This window comes from Lissotriton helveticus, chromosome 4_1 (genome assembly GCF_964261635.1).
Source record: "Lissotriton helveticus chromosome 4_1, aLisHel1.1, whole genome shotgun sequence".
NCBI lineage: Eukaryota > Metazoa > Chordata > Amphibia > Caudata > Salamandridae > Lissotriton > Lissotriton helveticus.
The window spans coordinates 199,062,491-199,089,259 of NC_136063.1; the positions used below are offsets into that span (position 1 = coordinate 199,062,491).

Here is a 26,769-nt window from a genome sequence, read left to right on the forward strand (position 1 = left end):
ATCAACCCACTTTCTTTTCATATAATCTAGTATTTTATCATCAACATGAGTTTCCTGTAAAAAACAAAAATCAGCTTTGGAACTGCCTAAATAATCCAAAATTTTAGTATGCTTAACTGGATGACATAAACCTTTAACATTTAACAAAATTACTTTAATGTTAGCCATAATGGAAGCAGAAAGAAGAAAAGGATAAGAAGAGGATAATGAGGGAAAGAACATATAAGAAGGCGTGAGTAGCTCTAGAGAATATAAAAGGTATAGGAGAGGGTAGAACAGAGAAAAAAAGACAAACAACAAACAAAACAACAAACCTAAATGTGAACAGTGAAGAGCACACACGTTCTACAAGCATGGCCAAAACTGCTGGAGCCCAAAAATTGAAGAAATGACGTATAAAGCTGTCAGCAAAAAATCCACTTCAAGTAGTAGAGTTAAAAGTGACCATTGAGGGCTGCAATTGGAGAACAAGAAAGTGTCATAGATCCTCTGGTCGGTGAAAGGATATTCAAGTAATAGAGTAATTAGTAGCCATTGAGTGAGGAGATTGTTGATCAATAAAATTCTTCAACTCATCAGGACACTGAAAAGACTTGGAGAAATTATCTTTCCAAATGCGCATTGTGGATGGCTCAAAAAGTCCGTGTTTGAAGCCAAGACGACGGAGTTGAGGACGAAGAGCAGTAAATTCCTTGCGAATTGCAACTGTTTCTTTGGCAAAATCTCGATGAATAAACATTTTATTACCATTAACCATCAGTGACGGAATTTCTCTTGCAGCTTTTCTGATTAGAACCAAATGGTGGTGACGCAAAACCTTGAAGATCATTTGTCGTGGTTTAGTGTAATGAGGGTTGCGATGGAAGGGAATCCTGTGGGCCTTATCTATTTCAAATTTTTTAAGGAACTTGAGATTCAAAAGACCAGGGATAAGATTTGCCAAATATAATCTACAGTTAGCTCCCTCAACATCTTCGGGTAAATTAAAGATGCAAAGATTGTATTGTCTATTGCGATTTTCTAAGTCTAACAATTGAGAGCACATAGGAGAGATTTTCGCCACTAGGGGACTAAAAGAGAAAATTTTGGCCTTGTTATACTGAATTTTAATAGAATTGTCTGAAATTTTCATGGATAGACTTGCCATTTCTGTGTGTACATTTTTTACTTCTGACGCAATGGACTCTGTGTTAACGCGCAGAGCCTGAATTTCCTCTAGTATTAAGGCTAAAGAAGGTTCAGATGACTCCACAACTTTTGACTTAGTAGGAGGTGGGGAAACTTGCTGCCTCCTTTTATTATTAATAGGAGCTTTATTTTCCATTTTGTTAGAAAAGAAGAGAACAGAAAAATTAAAATTAAAACAGGAAAAGTGAAATAATCCTCAATGCAGCAAATACTGTGGGAAAAAGCAGTCAAATAGCTGGTGCAGCAGCTAAAATGGGCTGTGGGCGTGTCTAGGCCCAAGCCAGGCCCTATCCTAAAAGTCACTCCGCCCCTTGACAGAGAAACTCGGCTGTACCTCAGAGGTGGGCTGGGTGCAGAAACCAGGCGGTGAAAAGAAGGTCTTCTGGAGCCCAAAAACGCTGGAAATTGCTGCACAGTACAGGTAGGCATTCCAAATGACAAGCGACCTCCTTTTTGACGAAGTTGTGACAGGAATCGTCGTTTTTAAAAGAAAAACGGGCGCAAAACGCGCTAGAGCAGGAGCGGAGCGGCCATCTTGGATCGCGCGCTCGCGCGTCTCCTTAGTGGTCGACCCTTCTAATCCTGTCTGGCTCTCTCCACTATCAGGTAGCAAAAGTAAAATATTTTGGCACAGCACAGAAAAATGCACAAGAGGCATTGTCCTTTGTTCTTCCTCATCTCCAGATGTGCATGCTTGTTGGAGTGCTGAGGCCATGCAAGCCAGCGCGCGCTGCAGAGGAGAAGCTGTCCGAAACAGTACACTACAGTGGCCTATAGAAGGTTGTATGTGTTTTCACATTGCATCATTATAGCACTCAGCCAGGCATTAGCATATTAAAGGCTTATTACAAAACAATATTGGAAAAAACTTCTTTCTGCTTTGAAATATTTTCACAAAAGCTACTTAGGCATATATCACAATTTAAATAGTGCATTTAAATTGGGACTATCTCTTGTTACCACCAGAATAATATATTTAACTGTTAATTCATTGTGCAGGAGATACCTTACATATGTCAATCAGCTTTGCTTTCTACTGACTAAGAGCTTTTCATTCATTTGGGACAGAATTTCCAGGGGCTTCTGGCTGTTCGTACATAACTTTAGTTGAGGTCAAAATGGAGGTCACAAAAAGTTACCTTACATAAAATAATATAAAAGCTGAATACAATTCTCAGGTAGAACCACTAGTAAATAAAATATGTTTAAGGCTTTTTTTTCACCCAATTATAATCTAGAATGCCATGCTTAAAATCAATTTTTTTTTTTTTTTTTTAATGGAAGCTGATAGATATTTTTAGATTACTGATGTATACCTTTTATCTACTCGTATCTGTATCTCTGCAGCCTGTCTGTAGATACACATGCTGTGCATTCTCCATTTATCTAGTATTGGTGTCTGTATTTAAGTATGTGGTGAAAGATTTCAAGCAGAAATACTAGCTTAAGCATGCAGATATAGGATACAGAATAAAACAGGACGCATAGCAAGTATAAATACAAGTCAAATTAATGGAAGCATTTTCAAATCTTGTGAAAACAGCAATTTTGTTAAAGTATGGAATGTGGCTACTTTCAAATTTCTCAAATTTCATTTAGCCTCCTATTAGTAAAAATACTAGTTCCCATTCTTTAACGATTTTTCTAGTTTTAAGGGCTTTACAAAAATTTGATTTTTTCCAAAAGGTCGAAGTGGTATAAGAGAGTTCCTGAAAGTTCGGGCCATCTCAGAGAAGGCACAGCCTCCATTCTTGTTTGATTTGAAAGACTGGATACTTACAGTTCAAGTAGAGCACTGGACGTGAGGGTGTGTCATAGGGTAGTTTGTCCATGTAGGTGCCAAGGAGAGAATGATCAACTGATGATACAATCTGGTGCCTTACTGGGATCTAAGGACATATTTACAAGGAAGTGGCGGAGAGCGGCGTTAGCATCCTTGGCTTAATGCCGAACTTGGCCACTTCTGAAACACAGGGCTGCACCGTATTAGAATACGGTGCAGCCTTGTGTTTCCCCCTGTGCTGGCGCTAATTTGGCTGCCTAGCGCCAACGCAGGCACTCTTGCCCCTCGTTGTGGGGAATGATTGTTTAAGTGCACGAAAGTGTCGCTTCTGGAAAGGTGTTGTGAAACTTCTATTTGTGCTGCGTAATGCACAACACATAGAAGTTGTAATACGTAATTTCTTTAAAGATTGTTTATGTGCAGGAAGGGACATCTTCCTGCACATAAACAATAATGGCATTTTGCAGTTCCTATGTGTGGTGCACAAAGCAGCACACATTGAAACAGCAAAAACGTGGAGAAATTAAACATTTCTCCTAGTTGCGGCTGTTAAAGCCCAGGTTTTCCCTGGTCTCAATTTTGGTGCTGCCCCATATTTATGCGACCCATGTAAATATGGAGCAGCGTCAAAATCAATGGGTGTTGCGGTGGAACGTGCACCACAACCCCCATTGCCCGCCCCTTTCAAGCTAATTATAGCCTGAAAGGGTGCCTTATTCACAAGGAGGCGTTAAGCCACGTTAAGTGGCTTATCGCATCCTTGTGAATAAGGCAAAGCCTCCATCGCCACCACAATGTTGAGAAAAGTGACGTTCCGGTGGCAAGTAAATATGCCCCTTATATTGCAATTTACAAATTGCAGATCCCTCTGATTCATACTGGGTTGGTCCAGTTTGTGGTCATTTAGTGGCTTGTGTAGCATTCCGATCTAGTTCATTAAATATGTTCATACTTCCAGGTAAAGAGCATTGTCATAGTTCCTTATTACCCTCACATTCTATGGGTATTCAAAAACCTTTCAAGGAGGGGTTTGAATATCATTGTTTGGAAAAACGTAATCAACACGTGCGATAATTCCATGACTTTGACGGCCCATCTCTGGGTGGCCTTGCAAAACCCCTTCCATAATAGCACCATATGCAGATAATTCTTTATCCACTAAGATGAACCCTTTCTTTCAGATAATTTTACCATTTCCAAGCTTGCCACAAAATAAGGACGTCCACATGTGGTCTTAGCTGTCTAATTAATAATTTAGGAATATAATTGATCTCTGTTTAGCACACCATGAGTGAGCACTCATGAGTTACATTTAAACAATGAGTAAAGCTGAACTGAAAAGTTGCATTTATATGTGCCAAGGCGCAGATTTGTACTTTTGGTGCCAATGTCTGCCTTTCTTTTAACATCCATGTATATCAATATCACACTGTCAAAAGGTCTTTGTTAGATTGAGTCCCTTTGGAATCTGATGCTCAAATTCAAGCTTTTATCTGACCTAGGAGTATCACTTTCTCCACTTACACTCTCATTCCCTTTTTGGAGACACTTTACCCTTACTTGCAACCAGAACAGGCTGCACTTTGTCCTACCCTTTCCAGGAACTAGTACGTCCCCTTGTATTCATACTGTCTTTTGGAGCATCGGTACAGGACTTTTTTCCAATTAGCTCCTTGTCCCCCTCTCTTTGAATTGTGGTCACTAGCATCATCACACCCAGGGAACATAGAGGAGCTGCAAGAGGAAAGCATCAGCTGCATCAGAAAGATGATTAAGGTGGTTGAACATACTTGTAAGAAGACATTAATGAGCAGCATCCCAATCACAAGGACATAGTTTCATTATGGAGGGTACCTTAAGGAAAGAATGTATATAATCGTTACCTGTGAAGGCCTGAGAGGTGAACCTGCCATTTAGGTTTAAGAATACATCTAGCTGCAGAGTATTGATCATCGTGAAATGAAAGTATTGATATATGTGAGAAACCTAGAACAGCATATTAGTAGTGTTGAATATAGAGGCATATGCATCTAAGGCTGCTTGTATCTTAGACATAGGTTCCTGCTCTTGTTGTGTTACTGAGAAAATATGTTGTATGTGAACTACCTCAAAATTCACAGGAACATTTTAGAAAAGGAAACTTCCATCTAAATAAAACTGTGTAAATGGCCTGAATACCAACACACCCGATATGTACATGATCATCCGGCCTCAAACTTCTCAATGTACCTATTTGCGTGCTCTGCCGCAAAGTGAGGCTACTACTGACCTGTCTCATTTCTTCTTCTCTTTTAGACCAAACAGACTCCCCTTCACATGGCCGCTCTCAACGGACAACTCGATGTATGTAGTAGCCTCCTCAACATGAAGGCTGACGTTAATGCAACAGATATTGTAAGTGTTGATTGATGGTGATAGAGATATTTGACAGAACATATTAAATTGGAATGTGTACATACAATGTGGCATGTAATTGTCTCTGGCGTCATACTCGAAGAAATATTTCAGAAAAGTCTTCAAGTAAAGTGTGTTATAGGGGTAATATTGGCCAGCATTCACACAGAGCACCTAAGTATTGAAAGTGTGCTGGGAAAATCCGAAAAATTTGACTTTTTGAGGATTTTCCTTCACCCTCCCCACCTTGAAGGCAAATGTGCCGAGGAGAAAAGCTGCATAATTCTCAGGGTGAGTAACTGCTTGAATAAGGTGTGCAAATGCTTGCCATTTTGCATAAGGACCCATCATGCCCACAAACCCCTGCAAGAAGATATGCCATTTACCAGGGCAAAATCCTTCCATTCATGACTCTGACTTAGGAATAGGAATGGGTCCCTTAATCATGAAATTCATCAAGGTGATTGGATTAGGTAGGTTTACTATTTAGAAAGTGCCGCGTGCAGCACCATCATAATACAATTTCTCATTCCTCCCTTCAAACAAACGAAATGGTTAAACAAAAGCCTCCAATCAGATGTAATGAATGTAAAAAACGTGCAAATGTTACCTTTTTTAGGTCATGAATGTACTGGCAGTGACAAACATTTCTCAATAGCAATATGTATCCATTTAAAGTATGTCTGTATGGATGTTTGGATGTATATGGTATTTCTACAGCATGAACCTATCAAAGCGCTTTACATGGACAAGCATTCAATCACGACATTTTTAGAGCGCACTACTCACCCGTAGGGTCTCAAGGCGCTGGGGGGGGGGGGGGGGGGGGGGTGCCGTTACTGCTCGAACAGCCAGGTCTTGAGCTTCTTCCTGAAGGCGAGGTGGTCTTGGGTCAGGCGCAGGTCAGTCGGGAGGGAGTTCCAGGTCTTGGCGGCCAGGTGGGAGAAGGACCTTCCTCCTGTTGTCGCTCTTCGGATGCGGGGGATGGCGGCGAGGGCGAGGCTGGTTGATCTGAGGTGGCGCTTGGGAGCGTAGAAGTTGATTCGGTTGTTGAGGTAGCTCGGGCCTTGGTCGTGTAGGGCTTTGTGTGCGTGGGTGAGGAGACGGAATGTGATTCTTTTCTTGACGGGGAGCCAGTGCAGGTCTCTCAGATGTCCGGAGATGTGGCTGTTTCGTGGGAGGTCGAGGATGAGTCTGGCTGAGGCGTTCTGGACCCGCTGGAGTCTCTTCTGGAGCTTGACGGTGGTTCCGGCGTAGAGAGCGTTGCCGTAGTCCAGTCGGCTGGTGACGAGGGCCTGGGTGACGGTCTTCCTGGTCTCGGTGGGGATCCACCAGAAGATCTTCCGTAGCATGCGTAGGATGTTGAAGCATGATGAGGAGACGGCGTTGACTTGTCTGGTCATGGAGAGGGAGGAGTCCAGGATGAAGCCCAGGTTACGTGCGTGGTCAGTCGGTTTGGGTGCGGTGCCCAGGGCGGGGGGCCACCAGGAGTCGTCCCAGGCGGAGGGCGAGGAGCCCAGGATGAGGACCTCCGTCTTGTCCGAGTTCAGTTTCAGGCGGCTGGTCGTCATCCACTCGGCTACGTCTCTCATTCCTTCGTGCAGGTTGGTTCTGGCGGCGGCGGGGTTGTTGGTCAGGGAGAGGATCAGCTGGGTGTCGTCGGCGTAGGAGATTATGCTGAGGTTGTGTTTGCGTGCGATGGCCGCGAGGGGGCTCATGTAGACGTTGAAGAGGGTGGGACTCAGCGAGGATCCTTGGGGGACGCCGCAGATGACTTCGGTGGCCTCTGACTTGTACGGTGGTAGGCGGACTCTCTGTGTTCTTCCGTCGAGGAAGGAGGTGATCCATTCCAGTGCCTTCTCCTGGATTCCGATGTTGCCGAGGCGCTGTACTAGGGTGCGGTGGCAGACAGTGTCGAACGCCGCGGAGAGGTCAAGGAGGATGAGGGCCGCTGTTTCTCCGTTGTCCATCAGGGTCCGGATGTCGTCGGTGGCAGCGATGAGGGCGGTCTCGGTGCTGTGGTTGGCTCGGAAGCCAGACTGTGAGGGGTCGAGGGATCCATTCGTCTCGAGGAAGGCGGCCAGCTGTTTGTTGACGGTCTTTTCGATGACTTTGGCCGGGAACGGGAGGAGCGAGATGGGACGGTAATTCTTGAGTTCGGTGGGGTCCGCTGTGGGTTTCTTGAGGAGAGCGCTGAGTTCGGCGTGCTTCCAGCTCTCCGGGAAGGTGGCGGTGTCGAAGGAGGTGTTGATAATGTCCCGCAGGTGGGGTGCGATGACCGCGTCGGCCTTGTTGAAGACGTGGTGAGGGCAGGGGTCGGTTGGAGATCCGGAGTGGATGGAGTTCATTGTGCGGATGGTGTCTTCGGTGCTGATCGGAGTCCAGGCGCGGAGAGTGGTGGTGGGCGGCGTTGCTGCGGTCGTTGTGTGCGATGGTTGAATGCTGAAGCTGTTGTGTATGTCTGCGATCTTGTTGTGGAAGAAGGAGGCGAGGGAGTTGCAGAGGTCTTGCGACGGGGTGATGTCATTGTTTCCGGCGTTGGGGTTGGAGAGCTCTTTTACGATGCTGAAGAGTTCCTTGCAGTTGTGTGCGTTGTTGTCAAGCCGGTCCTTGTATGCATTTTTCTTGGTGGCGCTGATCAGTTGGTGGTGTTTCCGGGTGGCGAGCTTGAGGGTAGCCATGTTGTCCCTTGTTTGTTCCCTTCTCCACACTTTCTCGAGGGCTCGGCAGTTCTTCTTGGAGCTCTTGAGTTCGTCTGTGAACCATGGGGCTTTTCTGCTGCCGGGTCTGCTGGGCGGCGTCCTCAGAGGGGCGAGTTCGTCCGCGCAGTTGCTGATCCATTTCGTGAGGTTGTCGGCGGCCTGGCTGGGGTTCGTTGAGCCGGCGGGAGGGTGCTGGCTCAGGGAGGCGGTGAGCTGGTCGGCTGTGATCTTGTTCCAGCTTCTTCGGGCACCCTGTTGCTGGTGGTGGTGGATCGTCGTTCTTTTGAAGGTGAAGTGGACGCAGCTGTGGTCCGTCCAGTGGAGTCCTGTTGCGTGGCTGAAGGCGATGTCTTTGCTGGATGAGAAGACGGCGTCGAGTGTGTGTCCGGCGAGGTGGGTGGGGGTGGTCACCAGTTGCTTGAGTCCGAGGTTAGCGAGGTTGTCGAGCAGGGTGGTGGTGTTGCGGTCGCTGTTGTTCTCCAGGTGGAAGTTGAGATCCCCCAGGAGGATGTAGTCGGCGGAGGGGAGGGCATGCGGGCTGATGAAGTCGGCGATGTCCTCGCTGAATCGTGTGCGTGGTCCCGGGGGTCGGTAGATCAGGGTGCCTCTGAGGGTGGTCCTCGGGTCGGTGTGGATCTGGAAGTGAAGGTGTTCGGCGGTGGTTAGGGTGTCGTCGGTGTTGGTCGTGATGCGGATGGTGTTTCTGTGGATGATGGCGATGCCTCCTCCCGTCTGGTTGGCGGTGCGGTCCCTCCGTGTGATCTTGTAGCCTTCTGGGATGGCGATGGCGATGTCGGGCGCTGAGGAGGCGTTCATCCAGGTCTCTGTGAGGAAGGCGACGTCAGGGGCTGTGGTGTCGAGGAGGTTCCAGAGTTCGATGGCGTGTCTGTGGACGGAGCGGGTGTTGAGCAGGATGCACTTGAGGTGGTTGCTGCTGGTGTTCGGCTTGGCGGGTGCTGGTGCAGGGTCGGTCCGGATGCAGGTGAACTTGCAGGCGCGGTAGCTGAAGGGTCCGTGGGTGTGCTTCGGGGCGGCTCGGTGGCAACCTGGGGTGCGGCCGGTGTTGAGTGCAAAGAGATTGGCGGCGTTGTAGGTTCGTCGGGGCGGCTTCCGTCGGTGGGGGCCAGGGGTCCTGGCACTGGGCGCGGTCCAGGCGCGGACGGGCGCAGACGGGCTTACCTTTGGCGCGCCTTCGGCGCACAATCGGCGCGCCCGCTGCGCGTCAACGCTGCGTGTTCGCACGGTCGCCATATAAGGCGAAGTGCGCGGGTGGGCGGAGCAGCTGGGAGGCGGGGAGGGTACAGAAGAGAAAAAAGGGGCGGGGTAAGCGGTGGTGGCGGGAAGCGGGGAGGGAGAGCGGAGGGCGGCGAGGTAGGCGGGCACACAGGAAGGAAACGCTAGCACGGGCACAAAAATAAAGGAAAACAGGCACAAATGGAGAGAAAAACAAAAGAAAAAGATCAACAGTTAAGGCAGCCGGCAGGCGAGCACGGACCATGCCGCTCGGAGGAGGGGGGCGTGGTCAGCGGAAGCGAGGCAGGCAGCGAGGCAGTGGCAGGCAATGGGGCACACGCAGCAGCTGGTGGCCGTGCGGCGCGGGGGTGTCCCACAAGCATTGCATAAAGTCAAAGAAAAAGAGGGAGATGGAACTGGGTTGAGGATGGTTAATATATTGTTATGTGGTGTTCTTTAAAGATGTAAGTCTTCAACTCCTCTAAATTGGAGCAGCTTTAGGGCATTCCTGATGGATACAGGGATTGTATTGCAAATCCTGAGTGCAGAGATGGAAAAGGACTGCTGGCTTTTTCTTTTCCATACACTTTGTAGTCTGCAGTCTGATTCTGTCTTGGTTGAGGGTGTGCTGAGATCCACTTGAGATGGTGAGTTGTCTGCAAGATAAGTAAGGGGGCTGGCCAAGATAGCATATAAATGACGCAGCTGGTTTTGAAGCTGGTGCAAGCCGAAAAAGACAGCAGACGGAGGGATGGGAGTGATGTGATCCTATTTATTCAGGCCCTGAATAAGACATGCTGCAATATGCGTAGCACGTGGGAGGCCATTAAGTAGGGCATTATCACCATTCAGATGCAAGAGTACAAGGCCTTCAACAGCAGTTCTGACTTTTTTTTAGAAAAGAGAGCTGGTCCCAGGTCTTCTTTGTTTTTTGGCAGTGTGCTCCTTCAAGGTGAGACTGCTGTCTAAAGTGAATCCGATTGACTGGCATTTGGTGAAAGTTGTAGTTTGAAACCATCAAGGTTAATGTCATTGAGCCAGGTTTGTGCTGCAGCTTGTTTATTGTTCTTGGTAAATAACATGAATTCTGTCTTGGTTGGGTTGAGCTTAAGGTAGGCACTCTACATCCAGGTCTGGATAAGGTGCAAGCAGTGTTTGATGTGTTGCATGTCTTTCAAGTAAAGTTGTGTATCATCGGCATATTGTTGATTCTTGATGCTGTTATCTGTGAGTAGCAGTACAAAAGGGGGTGGTGATGGACGGAGCATCTGAACCAATCAAACACTCACACCCAGTCAAATGATCTGGGTTTGATCCATCACCGTTCTTTAGCCCACTCTGCCACCCCAGTTCAGACATGGCTATATGCAAATCAGTCTGACCCTGTGCCTCATGGGAACAGTCCAGCCCGAACTGCCAAGCCATGCCTTCCCTGGACCGGAAACAAGCTTCCGAGGACCGGTTTCTGGCATTACAGCCGTCTTCAGCCCGGCTTGCTTGAATCCAGTGGCAAAGTGAGCAAGGGACTCACGTCTGAGCATACCCTGCCACACTTATGGCGGCCAAAAGCAGTACAAAAGGGGGTGGTGATGGACGGAGCATCTGAACCAATCAAACACTCACACCCAGTCAAAAGATCTGGGTTTGATCCATCATCGTTCTTTAGCCCACTCTGCCACCCCAGTTCAGACATGGCTACATGCAAATCAGTCTGACCCTGTGCCTCATGGGAACAGTCCAGCCCGAACTGCCAAGACATGCCTTCCCTGGACCGGAAACAAGCTTCCGAGGACCGGTTTCTGGCTTTACAGCCGTCTTCAGCCCGGCTTGCTTGAATCCAGTGGCAAAGTGAGCAAGGGACTCACGTCTGAGCATACCCTGCCACACTTATGGCGGCCAAAAGCAGTACAAAAGGGGGTGGTGATGGATGGAGCATCTGAACCAATCAAACACTCACACCCAGTCAAAAGATCTGGGTTTGATCCATCACTGTTCTTTAGCCCACTCTGCCACCCCAGTTCAGACATGGCTATATGCAAATCAGTCTGACCCTGTGCCTCATGGGAACAGTCCAGCCCGAACTGCCAAGCCATGCCTTCCCTGGACCGGAAACAAGCTTCCGAGGACCGGTTTCTGGCATTACAGCCGTCTTCAGCCTGGCTTGCTTGAATCCAGTGGCAAAGTGAGCAAGGGACTCACGTCTGAGCATACCCTGCCACACTTATGGCGGCCAAAAGCAGTACAAAAGGGGGCGGTGATGGACGGAGCATCTGAACCAATCAAACACTCACACCCAGTCAAAAGATCTGGGTTTGATCCATCACCGTTCTTTAGCCCACTCTGCCACCCCAGTTCAGACATGGCTATATGCAAATCAGTCTGACCCTGTGCCTCATGGGAACAGTCCAGCCCAAACTGTTATCTGTGAGTAGAGCACCAAGTGGCTCCTTGTATAGCTTGAAGGTGACAGGAGACATATGGAACCCTGAGGAACTCCATAGATGATAGGGATCTTTTGTGACCTGGACATGCCCTTGTGAACAAACAGGTGTTGGTTGAGATGTAGGATGAGAACCATGAGTAGAAGCCAGATTGGTAGTAGTGCAGGAGATGGCTAACATTTTTGTGATCTTAGAGTTGAACATAGACTGCTTTTTCAATCATCTTCTGATGAACGGTAGGTTAGTGTTGGGCCAGTAGTTGACGTGGTCATCAGAGTGCAGTGTAGGTTTCTTTAGGAGTAGGAGGATCTAACCTGGCTTGAGAGCTTCTGGGGGAATGCCTTGAGTGAGGGAGGAATTGATAATGGTGCAATGGTAAGTAGGGGAAAGAGAGCATCTCCAGCGAGAGCTTTCATGAAGGACAATGGTAACACATCAGCTTTATAAGAAGTGTCTTTGAGGAAGTTGAGTATATCAGCGAGATGTAGGACAAATAGTTCTTTGAAGGCTGACCATTGTGGAATTCTTCAGAAAGGGTGGTTGAAAGAATTGAAGCAGGCTTTGTGACGTTGATGTGCTGTATTCTTCATTGAAGAAGAGGTTGATGGCATTCCACATTTGGGTGGAGTGAGGAATAGACGGGTCCAGCAGGAGGTTGATACAGTGCTTGATTGTCTTGAACAACGCTTTTCTTCTGTTGGTGGCTTCATTGATGGTGTTAGTATAGTACTTTGGCTGATTTGATGAGATATCTGCATGTTCAGCGGAGGGCCTTCGAGATCAGGAGATCCTTGGGAGTTCTACCTATTTGTGGATGGATTGTGACATTTTCGGAAAGATCTTTAGAGTGCCAGTGAGCCCGAGACTTTTACTGACACGTTGAATGAATGAATGAATGAATGAAATGAATGAAATGAATGAAATGAAATGAAAATTCCACTTATATAGCGCATAACCACCCGGAGGCCTCGCAGCGCTGTAGACTGATTTCTGTGTGCGACTGCAGGGTAGGATTAGTGCGCTTTTGAAAACAGGTGGGTTTTCAATTCTCTCCTAAATGACATCAGGTTATTATTTTGTCTGAGGGATAAAGGCAAGGAGTTCCATGCCTTCGCCGCTGAGTGAGTGAAGGAGCGGCCGCCCCAACGGGCTCTCTTGATTTTTGCTTGTTGCCAAATGCAGTGAGGCTGAACGTAGGGTTCTGAGCGGCACGTAAGGCGGTATTAAAGGATACAGTACTGCCGGGCCAGTTTGATGAAAAGATTTGTGCAGAATGCACATGGCCTTGAATAATGTTCTGGAAGCCACTGGGAGCCAGTGAAGCTCCTTTAGGGCAGTTCTCGCCGACTGCCAGCGGGGGATATTAAACAATAAACGTGCGGCACAGTTTTGAGTGACTTGAAGTTTTTTTGTCACTGTTGCCGGGGCCCCTAGATATAAAACATTTCCGTAATCCAGGCGAGAGAGTATCAGGGCCTGGCCCATGACCCTTCTTGCCTGGAATGGGAGTAAAGGGAGCACTTTCCGGAGCATTTTCATTAGCCCCGCACATACAGAGGCAGTTTTAATGGCTTGGAACGAGAAGTCCAGCGCTCTATCCAGCCAGACTCCCAGACTCTTTATCTGCTCTTTAGGAGGAGGGGGAGCACCGAGACACAGAGGCCAGTCAGCCACCAAGGAGGTGGGAGAGGAATTACCAAGTAACATAATCTCGGTCTTCTCTCCATTGAGCTTGAGGTGGGAGAGTTGCATCCACCCAGCTACAGCCTCTAGACATGGACCCAGAGTGTTGGACGAGCCCTCCTCGTGGTCCAAAGAGACCACGAGTTGGGTGTCGTCTGCGTAGGTGACAATCCGCACACCGAAAGGGAGAACTATCTTCTCCAGAGGCTGCATATAGACATTAAATAGCGTGGGGCTCAGGGAGGAGCCCTGAGGAACCCCACAGCTGAGCGGATGTTTTGATGATGCCACCTCGCCTTCAAATACCTGAAAAAAGCGTTACTCTAAAAAAGAGGTCAGCCACAGCAGGGCCGCGCCCGACACCCCCATGCCACTCAAACGATGTAATAATGTGGCATGGTTCACAGTGTCGAACGCGGCACTGAGGTCCAGGAGTATAATAGCTGTTTTTCCGCCTCGGTCCATTATAGCTCTGGCTGCCTCTGTGACCGCTAAAAGAGCGGTCTCAGTGCCGTGCTGTGGACGGAACCCTGTTTGGGAGACCATAAGCAATTTGTTGGACTCCAGATAGTCCCCTTATACTTTGTTAATATGTCTCTCCAACAGCTTACTCATCCACGGAAGCAGCGAGATAGGGCGGAAGTTGGATAGATTGTTAGAATCCAAGTTCGGTTTTTTCAGCAAGGCCCTTACCAATGCACACTTCCATGTGGATGGTACAGAGTTGGAGGTGATGGAGGTATTAAGAACCTCCAGCAAACAGGGGCGGATAGTGTCCATTGCTTTTACTAAGGTCTGGGGTGGAGCAGGGTCATTTGGGGATCCTGAGGTGACCTTCTGGACCAAGGAATCTAAAGTGTTAGGGTCCAGAAGCGGAAAGGTGACCAGAGAGCAGGGTGGATGCGGGTCTAAGTCTGAGGTGGACGGTAAAAAGGTGCCCTCACCATTTATTGCTAGTTGGGAGTAGATAGCCTGAATCTTCTGCGAAAAGAAAGTGGCAAGATCCTCACAGCGGGTCTGAGCACCCTCTGATGGAGGTCTCTCAGAAGGAGGAGATATCAGGGATTTAGCGATTTTAAAAATGTCCCTAGGGGAGTTAGCTGCCATATTAATTTTAGTTTCATAGAACTCGGCTTGGGCAAGTTTTATCCTACTCTTATAGTGCCTTATAGCCGATCTGTACTCAGATTTTTTAGATTGGGAGCGGTCTTTCCTCCATGCTCTCTCCGCTTTCCGGCATGTTTGTTTCAAAGTCCTGAGGGCGGGAGAGTACCAGGGAGCAACTTTTGGCCTTCTGATTGTTTGCAAGGAGCACTTTGGAAGAACTAGATCTAGTGAATTGGAGATCCAGTTGTAAAAATTAAGAACTGCTAGGTCAGGGTTCTCAGTTTTTCGGGGCAGTTGTTCAGAAAGGGCCTGTTCCCAAGTATGAATTGGAAGCGCACTCCATTTCCTACCCCAATGCCTATCATGGATTTGAGAGGTAGTGGGAATGTTAATAGACCATGTGAAGGGAATTAGACAATGATCAGACCATGGCAGTGGTACCGGTGTTTCCACTGAGAGCTTGTCCAAATTACTAAAAACATGATCCAGAAGGTGACCCCTGTTATGTGTCGCCTGAAACCCCTTTTGGGTCAGACCAATAGCCTGAAGATTTAAACGAAGGTTATTGGCAGCAACATTAAGGGGATCATCTAAATGCAGGTTTAAATCACCTAACAGAGTGAAGTTGGCCGAGGTAAGCACAGAGTTGGCGGCTAGGTCTGTTATGTTGGCAATGAAATCGCCAGGAGCACCTGGTGGTCGGTAGGCCAAAATCCCAGAAAAGGTGGTAGTCGGAGACAGATACAATGAGAAATATAAACTTTCACACGATGACGAAGTGGAGGAAGTAACGCAACAGCTATAGATATCCTTATAAATAATAGCTAGTCCTCCACCCCTGCCTGACTGACGATCAAGATGCTTAATGGTGTAGCCTTGAGGAATGGCCCACACTACTGTGGGATTATTTTGGGACTGAAGCCAGGTCTCTGTTAGAAAAAGGGCCTCTGGGTTATACTCCTCGATCAAAAGCGCCAGCTCAGTATGATGCTTTGGGAGTGAGCGACAGTTGAGGAGGAGCATTTTCAAAGTATGCTGGGACTGTTGTTCAACTAGACTGGAAGATGGAAAACCCCAATTGCAGATTTTACAGCGTGTATTGGCGGGATAGGGAGGGACGATGATAGAGCAAGAATGATTACAAATAGGTCGCAAGGCATGCAGCGTAGGAGCATTGTATGAAATGCGCCGCCCTACCATACTGCCTGGCCACGAAGCCCGAAGCGTCTGAACGCGGACTGGCGCAGACTGGCTTTTCTTTGGCGCCTCTTCGGCGCGTCTAATGCGCTCCCGCTGCGCGTCACCGCTGCGCTAGGGATAGAGGCTTATAAAGGTTAGGAGGTGTTGGGAGACTAGACCGTCGCCCTTGCCAAAATGGCTGCCTAACGAGGAACGATCCGGCAACACTAGCGCTTTCCTCCCTCCACGCAAACAGCATAAGATCGCTGCGGTGGACCGGGGAGTAGCGCGACAGTCACAGTAATACAAATAGTAATGTCAAACAATTTAAATTTAAAAGATATCAGTTTTTAAAATTTCCCAAAATAATACACTTTGTCACAAGTGCATCACTAGTGCTCCCGTTAGCGCGGTAGAGTTCTTAGTCAATCTCTCGACCGCCTTGAGAATCAACCCTTTTATAATCAGGGAGGTGCGGGGAGACTAGACCGTCGCCCTTGCCAAAATGGCTGCCTAACGAGGAACGATCCGGCAACACTAGCGCTTTCCTCCCTCCACGCAAACAGCACAAGATCGCTGCGGTGGACCGGGGAATAGCGCAACAGTCACAGTAATACAAATAGTAATGTCAAACAATTTAAATTTAAAAGATATCAGTTTTTAAAATTTCCCAAAATAATACACTTTGTCACAAGTGCATCACTAGTGCTCCCGTTAGCGCGGTAGAGTTCTTAGTCAATCTCTCGACCGCCTTGAGAATCAACCCTTTTATAATCAGGGAGGTGCGGGGAGACTAGACCGTCGCCCTTGCCAAAATGGCTGCCTAACGAGGAACGATCCGGCAACACTAGCGCTTTCCTCCCTCCACGCAAACAGCACAAGATCGCTGCGGTGGACCGGGGAGTAGCGCGACAGTCACAGTAATACAAATAGTAATGTCAAACAATTTAAATTTAAAAGATATCAGTTTTTAAAATTTCCCAAAATAATACACTTTGTCACAAGTGCATCACTAGTGCTCCCGTTAGCGCGGTAGAGTTCTTAGTTTCCAAAAAACCTTTTTAATAGCAAGGTGTTTGTGTCAGACATGGAGTTGATGGAGCGAGAGATGAGTTCAAGCACTAGGCTGTCTATGGAGACGTCTTTAAAGGGTCAGAAGGTTATATATTTTCTTTTACATTGACCTTGGTTTCTAAATTCTCAAACTTATGTCATTACGGAACTTCATGTAATTATGTGCCACTAACAAAGTGGTCTGTCAAGCCCAGTGGTTTGCATTGGATTGTTGTTTATGTTGAGAAGAAAAGGTGGGGGATGGGGCTTTTGGATTGTGTTGGTTGCATGACGATGCTGTACCACGTTGAGTTTATCGATAAGGTTGAAGGGGCTGTGGAGGGTCTCATGGGTTGTTTTGGAGGTTGTGTTCTCTGGGGTGTTGAGGTCACCCAAGAGGGTGGTGTGGCATTTCAGATGGACGAAGTGATGAGAAAATAACATCTAATTAACTTTAAAAAAATGTTTTTAATGATTTTATTACACATTTTACAGTTTTTATCATATTTGCATTTAAATTGTGTGCCTTGGTACGATTTGTGTCAATATATCCATAATAACAAAAGCAATGGCCTTGTTTTACAGTACCTGGTTAAGGTGGGAACGTTAGAGTGAAGAGGAGAAGTGTGGAATGATTTCAATAGAGATGATTATGCTAACTACAGTCATAGCCACAATCCACTTCAAAAGCTACTGTATCTGCTTGAGCACACTGACTACTTCAATACTTAACTTGTCTGGTGGTGGTCGCACTGCTAGGGGCACATTCCTGACTGGAAAACCAACATACTCACAGGGAATGCATATGCTGAAAGATTTTCTCTGCCTTTGCACCAATTCCATGGAAGAACCTACCAAGACATTTAGACTCTGCATCAGAGACTTTACAAGCAGTTGCCCTGTCTGAGACTCAGACTTTGTGGCACTCAGTTATCATCCCTGAAGAGCCACAGCTTTAGCACACCCACTGTTCTCACACCCAGATGGTGAGCATTCCCGTTCAACCTCAAACCCCTGTTGGAAGGTTCCTGCTCAATTCTACCATAACACCTGCCTTTCAGTATGCTTGTCAGCTACCGAGGACTGGAAACATCCTTAAACATGAAGCCAGAATCCCGCTGTGCCCTTCCAGCGCCGGCAATAGAACAAATGCCTCATTACCACACGTTTGTTTAGCACGCAAGTCGTTACAACGACCTGCCTTTAGTGAGTTGCATTGGTGGAGTGGTGTTGGATTTAAAGTCCAACACCTTCCCTACTGTTGTACAGACTGGAGTATGAGTAGTAAATGATAGCAATCCAAAGTCCGGTGCCCCCCTAAGGCAAGTCGTTGTAATGGCTTGTGTGAAAAAGGAACGCAGCGTAACAACACATTTGTTCTAATGCCTGCGTTAAAAAGACATGCATACAAAACCAATGTGTGATTCCATCGTACAACCATTGAGGACCTCTCTTTTAACCTTTCTCATTTATTTACTGGTGCTCTCCTGGCCTGCCATCTGCAACACATCACTTCACTGTCTACCCCGGCAGTACCATATTTGCTGTGGTACGGCCCAGAATTCTCTCTCCCTTCACAGACTTCCGTGGATTCAGCCACTGCTGGTTGTAACACACTATGCAACCCTGCTCAAGTCCACTACTTATCCCAGGTAGACTGCACTTTTCAATATTGATACAAACTGTGCTGATGCATTCTAGGAAAGGCAATCCATGCCTTTTGAAAGTGGTTTTGTATCAGAATAGCAAACAAAAAAATGTCAGGCTGCAAAAACATTGTGACCAGAACATGGCCTGGTAAAATATCAAAAGGGAAATATATATGAACAATGATTGGTAAGTCCACCTCAAATGGAGTTTAGTATAGTAAACCTATTACTACCGATATCTACTTACTGTCATAATATTCTACTCGTCGATATTATGGTCACAATATGTTTATAGTTTGATATTTGAAACTCAAAAGTGTGGTGGAAAACCTCAGGCAGTCTTCTTGTTTTACAGTAATTGCCTACCAAAGGTGATGTGGTTCTATCAAACTGGTGGTGTGCTATCAAAACCAAGACAGAAAGAAGGCCTTTCCTGTGCCTCTATTTGCCTGGCAGGCAGCTAGATAAAGGAGAAAAGAGACAAACACACAGTAAGAAATATGGCATCTGGGTGCCGAAATAAAGAAAAGACTGAACTAAAGTGGGCAGCCACTGTGATTAGCCTATTGCAAATGCACCTAGTGTGTGAGGCGCTTCAGGGACCCAGATCTACTGTGTGAGAAGCATGAAGAGGCTTGAAACATGTTAACAATTGACATGTGCCCATGGACAGGGGCCTCTTGAAAATGACACAATGGACATACTATTTGTAACTATTATGTAATATAATACCCATGGACAGACATTGTGAGGAGATGTGGGGCCCGTTGGTAGGAAATATGTTGCATTTATGGTACAAGGACAAGCACTTTGAAAAGCTTTGGGGCCCATTGAGGGTCACTGTGAGAAGCTTTAGGTCTCGTGCACCGTCTGGTGTATTTGAGACACATGGAAAAATATTGTGAGACTTTTTTAGACCAGTAGTCAAACAGTGTGAGGAATAAATACAAGATTAAAAAAATTCAAAGAGGGATAAGTTGATCCCTGCATACAGGGAGAGTGAAAGGAATGTGGTTTTATCAATTAATTAGACCTGAGTTCTAATTCTAGCTTCCGAAAGTTAAAGTCTGGTGTAATCTTGAGCAAATTGAGTCATTTCTCTCTGCTGTTTCCTTATCTGAACCAATACCAAGTGCCTAGAAACAGGCTAACTTGACAGTCAGCGCTTACATGACATACAGGGCATTGACTTTTCCGGAAGTAACACCATTAAAGTGCATGTTTTCTTTTCTATGAATTTCTGTCAGTTCCTAACATCTAAAGATGCTTTCCATACTGGGGTTAGTAACAGGGTCAGGGAGGGTGCTGGGTGCCCTGGTCTGTCTGGGACAATACATGAAGGGGGCAACACGCTGCGAGACCTGCCAGTGCTAACATCACTGACTGTAACATCTATCATGTGTGCGAAGTGCCATGAATATCTACTATAAATGATGGACTGTCTGTACTTGTTTAACATGCAAACGAAAGAATCGATTTCTAGCTTGGACTGAGACATGCTTCTTTACTGGCAGTGGTACTTGAAAGCCATTTAGGCAGCTGCCTTATAATGCCACCACAAATGGCCACACGATTGTGCCATATTGCAACAAATAGCCTATAGGATGGGATTGCAGTTAGGGGAAGAGAGTGACCAAATGTCAACATATCCTCCCTGTAAATCAGCTGTTGTTCCTTAATAGAGATGAAAAGACAATTCAGTACTTTTAATTTTTGGGAGTTGTATATAGCGCAAACTCAACCAGAGGTATCAGAGCACTTTACATGAGCACCAGTTATGTTACAGATGGATACATTTATTTTTGTTAGGCACGGGGAGATTAAGTGATTTGCCCAGAATCACAGGATGTTGAGTGTCCCTGCCGAGACCGAACCCGGTTTACCAGCTTCGAGGTCAACCGCTCTAGCCGCAAGGCCACATCCTCTCCCCTATTTAACAATTCCTAATGCATTGCTTCTTACAAAGACAGTTTCACATTTCAAGCACCATTATTTCCTGATATGGGAAGATGCAAGTTCAAGCAATGCATGCACCTACAATATTTTCTATTTATGCTAACAGAAGTTTCACAGACATTAAAGATAGAGTGATATTCTTGGAAATGTGGGGGCCATAATTATTTGAAAACATACCTCTGACAACAAATAGATCCACTGAAACCAACACATTCATTAGCAACTTGGAAACAAGACATTGAGTTTTCAACCGCAACCCTTGTGCAAGGTAGGGATCCATAGAAATACTTTTTTGCAACAAAAAAAAGTTATCTTTTGAGTATAACTCTGACAGTGAGGGCAGAGACATATCACTGAGACGAGGCGGGTGAGTAGGACAGTGGCCAACCACAGAGGGGTAGATGCTTCCACCTAAACCCACGCACCGATTAATAGAATCAGTAATCACTATTCTGGCACAATGTTAACATGTCCGGTATTTATGCTAGATTGGTTTGTAAGAATAACTAGACTTTAAACAGTAGAACCATCGCAAGCCAGCACAGTAAACACAGCCTGGCTACATGGTTACTCGATAATAAGTGAAAGGACAACAGGGTAACACCTGAAAGTAATGATATGTGTTAGCTACAGTAGCTGGGCAGCCTGACTTCTTAACCCCTTCCGTGCTCCCGTCGGCCGCGTCGGCCAACGGCCGACGAAGCCCCGCCCACCTATAGAACGCCCGCACCGCTGCGGAAAAACCGCTGCGGTTAAGGCGTTAAAGGCTGGGAGCAGAAAACAGTGTTTAGCCATGGCATCAGATTCATGGAGACTCGTAACACAGGAACTGATGCAAGTAACCCCTCCCCTCCCCCCCAGCTGTGACGGCTCTTGAAACAATGTTGAGGTGTATGTGCTATTACTTGGGTAGTGTCATACACAAGCAGGGTGGCACTGATGCCGAAGTCACAGCAAGAATAGGCAAAGCAGGGCTGCCTTCATTCAGCTAAAGACGAATTTTAGCACCAAGGACCTAACGCTGCAACCCAAGATCAGGCTCATTAACACAAACATAAAATCGGTCCATCTGTATGAAGCAGAAAACTGGAGGCCTGTGACACTACCAACAAAGTCCAGACCTTCAGCAACACCTGTCTGAGAAAAATCCTCCAAATCCGCTGCTAAACACCATCAGCAACAAGGACCTATGGCAGCAGACTTTCCAACTCCCTGTTGAACAAATCATTAAAAGATGCTGGGGCTGGGTAGGTCACACCCTCCACAAGCCCGCATCAAACACCACAAGGCAAGCCCTGACCTCGAACCCTCAAGGGAAAAGGAAAAGAGGAAGGCTCAGGATCAATGTCTCTCCTTTCACTTCCGGAGTCAACAGGGTACAGTCATCCTCTCCCTGATATTGGCAGCCCTGTGTCTGCAGGTCCTACCTGCCAATGCATCTCTGTCAATAACAAAAAGGTTGCCTGTGCTAGAATATCCTAAGCAGTACTTTAAGAAAACAGACTCCATGCCTGGAAGTGGCCCAACAGGGGTGGTATACAAGATAATAGGGTTGCACTAAGGCAGAGGAGGAAGCCAGGGCACCTGTGGTTCTCAAGGCATAATGATGTCATGCTAGTGAAGTGCTCTCCATACACCAAGGCAACAATATTTTTAAAGGTCCATTGGTGTCATATATTGGATGTCCAAAGGCAGCAGCCTTGCTAAGAATTATGGATTTCCCAGACTTGGCATCATAAACCATCAGCAATTCAAATTGTATTTCCCTGCATTACTTAGTATTATCCAGCTAGTACCTGCCATTAAGGTACCACTTTGTGCTTTTATAATATGCTGAATTTGAATATGAAGATTAAACACATCATATTCAAATGAGGTGACATTCTGTAAGATTGCCTCATTGTCTAATAACAAGAAGTAATAAAAGGGTTCATAAAGCAGCATCAAAGAGGTAGGGAGAAGGCAATGCACAAGCCTCAACCTGGCTCTCTTATCCCCGCAAACACTGCTGTAGACGCTCCACTTGTAGACACATTCTGGCCATTCATGCACATGGCAGCGAAGATAAGATCCCACCAGCCTTGCACTTCACAGCACTGAGGAAACAAAGTGATCATCCTACAGCTGTCTATGTAGCCTGCAGAGAAGACCCTACCAGAGCATCTTAAGTATTTTTGGGGCCCTAGGCCCAACATATTTTGGGCCCCTCTGTTCGGAACAGCTTTGATTTTATGATCCAGTTTCAGCTCTTTCATGCTCTCTTTGGCCAGGTCACAGACAGTGCACAGGTACAGGCTACTATTTAGGGATAGTCACTTTAGTTTTCAGTATGTTAGCACAGCAGCAGCTCACTAATATTACTGCAAATATTCTCTGTTACACCCTCCCATTTCTAATATGTGAGGTTTTCTTTTAATCCTAAAGCAACTTTTGTTATGGATATTGAATGAAAAATAAAGAAACCTCTCTCTGCTAAATGTTTGTAATAGACTTTCACACATCACTCAAATGATGGTGAATGTAAATTGCGGATTACTCAATGTCCGATCGCTCTGCAAACATCATGCAGAGACGGCTCTTCTCATTGAGTCGCTACAGTTGGATATTTTGTTTCTGACTGAAACCTGGACTAGAGCGGAGAGTAGTGTGGAGCTCGGCTGGGCTTGCCCATCGGGTTACGCTATTAGGCACATCCCGCGAGCTACGGGGACGGGTGTTGGAGTGGGCTTTATTTTTAAGGACTCACTTACGCTCTCATGTCTCGAAGTTAAACCGGTCTTGGGCTTTGAGCTCATGGGTTTCTCTCTGAAAGATCAGAGTGGAACACTGGCTGCGGAGTTACTTTGTTACCGTCCACCTGCCAGTGCAACTTCATCTCTTCAAGAGCTGATTGATTTGATTTACGACTTGTCTAACTCCCATGCTAGGCTCTTAATTTTGGGCGATTTTAATTTATGGCCCGGGGGTTCTTATGAGCCTGCATACCGGGAACTTTGTCAAGCGTGCAGCAATCTCCATCTTATGCAGCTTGAATCCGCTCCTACTCATGCACAGGGTCACACTCTGGATATGATTTTTGCGACTGAGTCGCTAGTCTCGATTAAGGAGGTAGCGGCTCAATGCTGGACAGACCATGCACTGATCCACTTTTCAATTTTTTTACCAGCCGGTTCGCTGAATAATAGCGTCCCAGGCAGGCAATGGTCTCGGCTGCTGAAGAGCTCTAACCTACCCACACTACTGCCTGGGGTTTTTTCCTTAGGTCAGAATGTGGAGGAAAGCTATTCCACCCTTTGCCAGCACATCCTTGAGTCGCTTGACAAGGTGATTCCATTGCGTAGGGTGAAAGACAAACCGTTAAAAGTTTGGTTTTCCAGCGACCTGTTCCAACAACGTCTTCGCTGCAAACAGGCAGAGCGGGTCTGGCGAAGGCATTATCTGGAAGCAGATAAACTGCTATATAAAAATCCCTTCAGGATTATAAAGCGCAGATTAGGGTGGCCAAAGCTAAATTCCTAGAAGATACCTTGGCTAAAGCAGGTAACAAGTCTCAAACCCTATTTAAATTAGTCAAGAATCTCTCTAGTCCCGCATGTGCTTCATCTACTATCCCGGCTTCCCAGGAGCTATGTGATTCCGTAGCCTTGGCGTTTGAGGATAAAATAAAAACTATCCTGAATGGCCTCTCAGCCTCTAACTTGACCAGTCCCCTCGCCTATGGCTCTGTGGAACCAGTTAGTACAATGTTTCGGGAGGCCTTTGAGGAGGAGGCAGTACAGCCTCGGCTGACCTGCTTTCCCACTCCCTCTTTGGAGGAATTCTGTATATTGGCTAACAGCGTTTCATCTGGTTCCCCTTTTGACCCACTGCCACATAAGCTCTGGAAGCTGTTTCAGGGGGAGCTTTTTCCGCCGCTCCATTCCATCTGCTGTCAGTCCCTTGCCACGGCCACGGTCCCCGATAGCTGGAAACTAGCAGTGGTTACTCCTCTGCTAAAGAAGGCCACTTTGGACCCGCTATATCCGGCCAACTACAGGCCCATTTCACTCTTGCCTTTCTCGATAAAAATCTTAGAGAAATTGGTTACTAGGGTCCTGTCCAGCTTTCTTGAAACTAACAATCTTCTGGACGTGGCCCAGTTTGGATTCAGGCCAGCCCACAATACAGAGTCTGCCTTGGTGGCCGTTCTGGACGACCTGCGATCGCGTGTCGACATGGGAAGAGCAGCATTTTTGGTGCTGCTCGACATGTTGGCCGCGTTCGATACGGTTGACCATGCGGTGTTACTGGGCAGGCTTCGGGAAACCGGGGTGACCGGTCTGGCTCTAGACTGGCTGGCCTCATACCTCCACAACAGGCAGCAATCTGTGGCCCTGCCGCCTTTCCGTTCAGCCATAAAAGATGTAAATCAGGGCGTGCCGCAGGGCTCCGCTATCAGCCCGATTCTCTTTAATTTATATCTTCGCCCTCTAATAAGTTTGATTAAGTCATTTGGCATTTCTGTTATCAATTATGCCGATGACACTCAACTTATTTTTTCTTTTAAGGGCAGGGAAGGGGTTTCCATGGAATCCTTTCATCACTGTATGACTGCTACGGCGGACTGGTTGCGTCAGAACTCACTCCAATTCAATGGAGCGAAGACCGAAGTTCTCCACTGTTCATTGGACCGATTGCCTCGTCCTTTACCGGAGGGGTTCTGGCCTTCTACTATTCTAGGCACGGTAGCGGCGGCAGATTCCGCCCGCAACCTAGGCGTCCTGTTCGGGCATAGCCTCCAGCTTGAAGCCTCCGTCAATAAAACCACGGCGACTTGCATGCTACTACTCCGCATGTTACGGAAAATTCTCCCGCTATTTCCCCCTGTGATTAGGACGGAAGCAGTGCGTAGTATCATCCTCAGTAGATTAGACTACTGCAACGCACTGCTTCTGGGGGCCCCCAAGACCCTGGTCTCGAAGTTGCAACAGGTGCAGAATATGGCAGCCAAGTTGGCCCTTTCCCGACCACGATCTTCCTCTTCCTCTCTTGCGCTTTCGGATCTTCATTGGATCCCTGTCCAAGAACGGATTCGTTATAAATCTTCCTGTCTGGTTTTTAGAGCCCTGCATGGGTTGGGGCCAGTGATGCTGCAGGATCTGTTTTCCTGGTATTCTACCGCTAGGCCTTTGAGATCTTCCTCGGCGTTCCTGGTGACAATTCCCAGGATAAAGAGGGTGAGGATGGGCGGCCGCTCTTTTAGCTTTGCGGCCGCCAAACTATGGAATTCCTTACCGATTTCCCTAAGGTGCAAACAGGACCTCTTGTCTTTTAAAAAGGAGCTCAAAAGTCACCTCTTCCCGAGAGTAGTGTAGCGCTAGACATCTGTAGGTTATTGTTTCGGTCAAAGCGCCAGGATGCCCTTTGGGTGACAGTTGCGCTCTAAAAGTGTGTCTACATACATACATACATGAAAAATAGACCAAAGAAAAACGGTATTTAAAACAATCAGTTTAAGAATTATTCAAGGTCCTCAGATCTCTCAGAACAAAGCTGGCTCTATCAGGGGCCCCCTGAAAGGCGGGGGCCCTGGGCTAGAACCCACTTTGCCCATGCCTTAACACGTCTCTGGACCCACCAGACAAGTTCAGTACCCAGCTGCCAAAGCAACCAGTCTTGTCTTTTTAGACAGTTGGAAGTAGATTCCAGGAGTTTTCATTTTTACTATTGTAATTATGGAACATATAGCCTTACATGTGCTTGCTGCAAATACATTTCTTCTCATGGGGGATTGTAACTTTTATGGAGAAAATCTTACAAACCCTGAGGTAAATAATCTTTTTTCCTCCTTGGAATTAATGGGACTCACTCAAAGAGTTGAAGGCCCAACTCATCGGACTGGTCATTCATTAGACCAAATTCTTTCCATTTCCAGCTCAGACCAGCTGAGCTGTAGCCCTCCTGATCCCCTCATATGGACTGATCATTCAATGATGAAGTTTTCCATTCATCAGGCGAGTCAGAGGAGCTCAGAAAGACATGCAGGACAAAAACAAGAGCTGCGCAGGCCAATGCGTAATCTCTCCTTAGAAGTTTTTAACGAGGTTTTCTCCATGGAACCAGTAAAGAATGTGAGAGAAGCATCCAAAATGTTGGAGGCCTTTAATGCTGCCTTAGGAACAACCTTAGATGCCGTAATCCCACAAAAAAAGCACAGTACTTCTCAACGGCGGCCGTCAACCCCCTGGTTTACGGTAGAGCTAAAGATGGAAAAATCTAAATGTAGGGATTGGAAAGAATCTGTCGAGCAAGTAAGGACCCTTACAATAAACTACTTTACAGACAGTCCTTGTCTAGATACCATGTGAATCTAAAAACAGCCAAATGTTTGTTCATTATTAACCAAATAGAACACACCAGCA

General features: G+C 46.8%; 1 protein-coding gene across 1 annotated transcript in view; it reads left to right on the forward strand.

Moving 5' to 3' along the window:
- Window positions 1–26,769, forward strand: part of LOC144827102 (uncharacterized) — a 466,306-nt gene that overhangs the window by 298,811 nt on the left and 140,726 nt on the right. Inside the window, exon 18 of the mRNA XM_078685542.1 lies at window positions 5,267–5,365. Within this exon, the coding sequence (XP_078541668.1) occupies window positions 5,267–5,365 (99 nt within the window). The remainder of the gene's footprint in view (window positions 1–5,266; window positions 5,366–26,769) is intronic.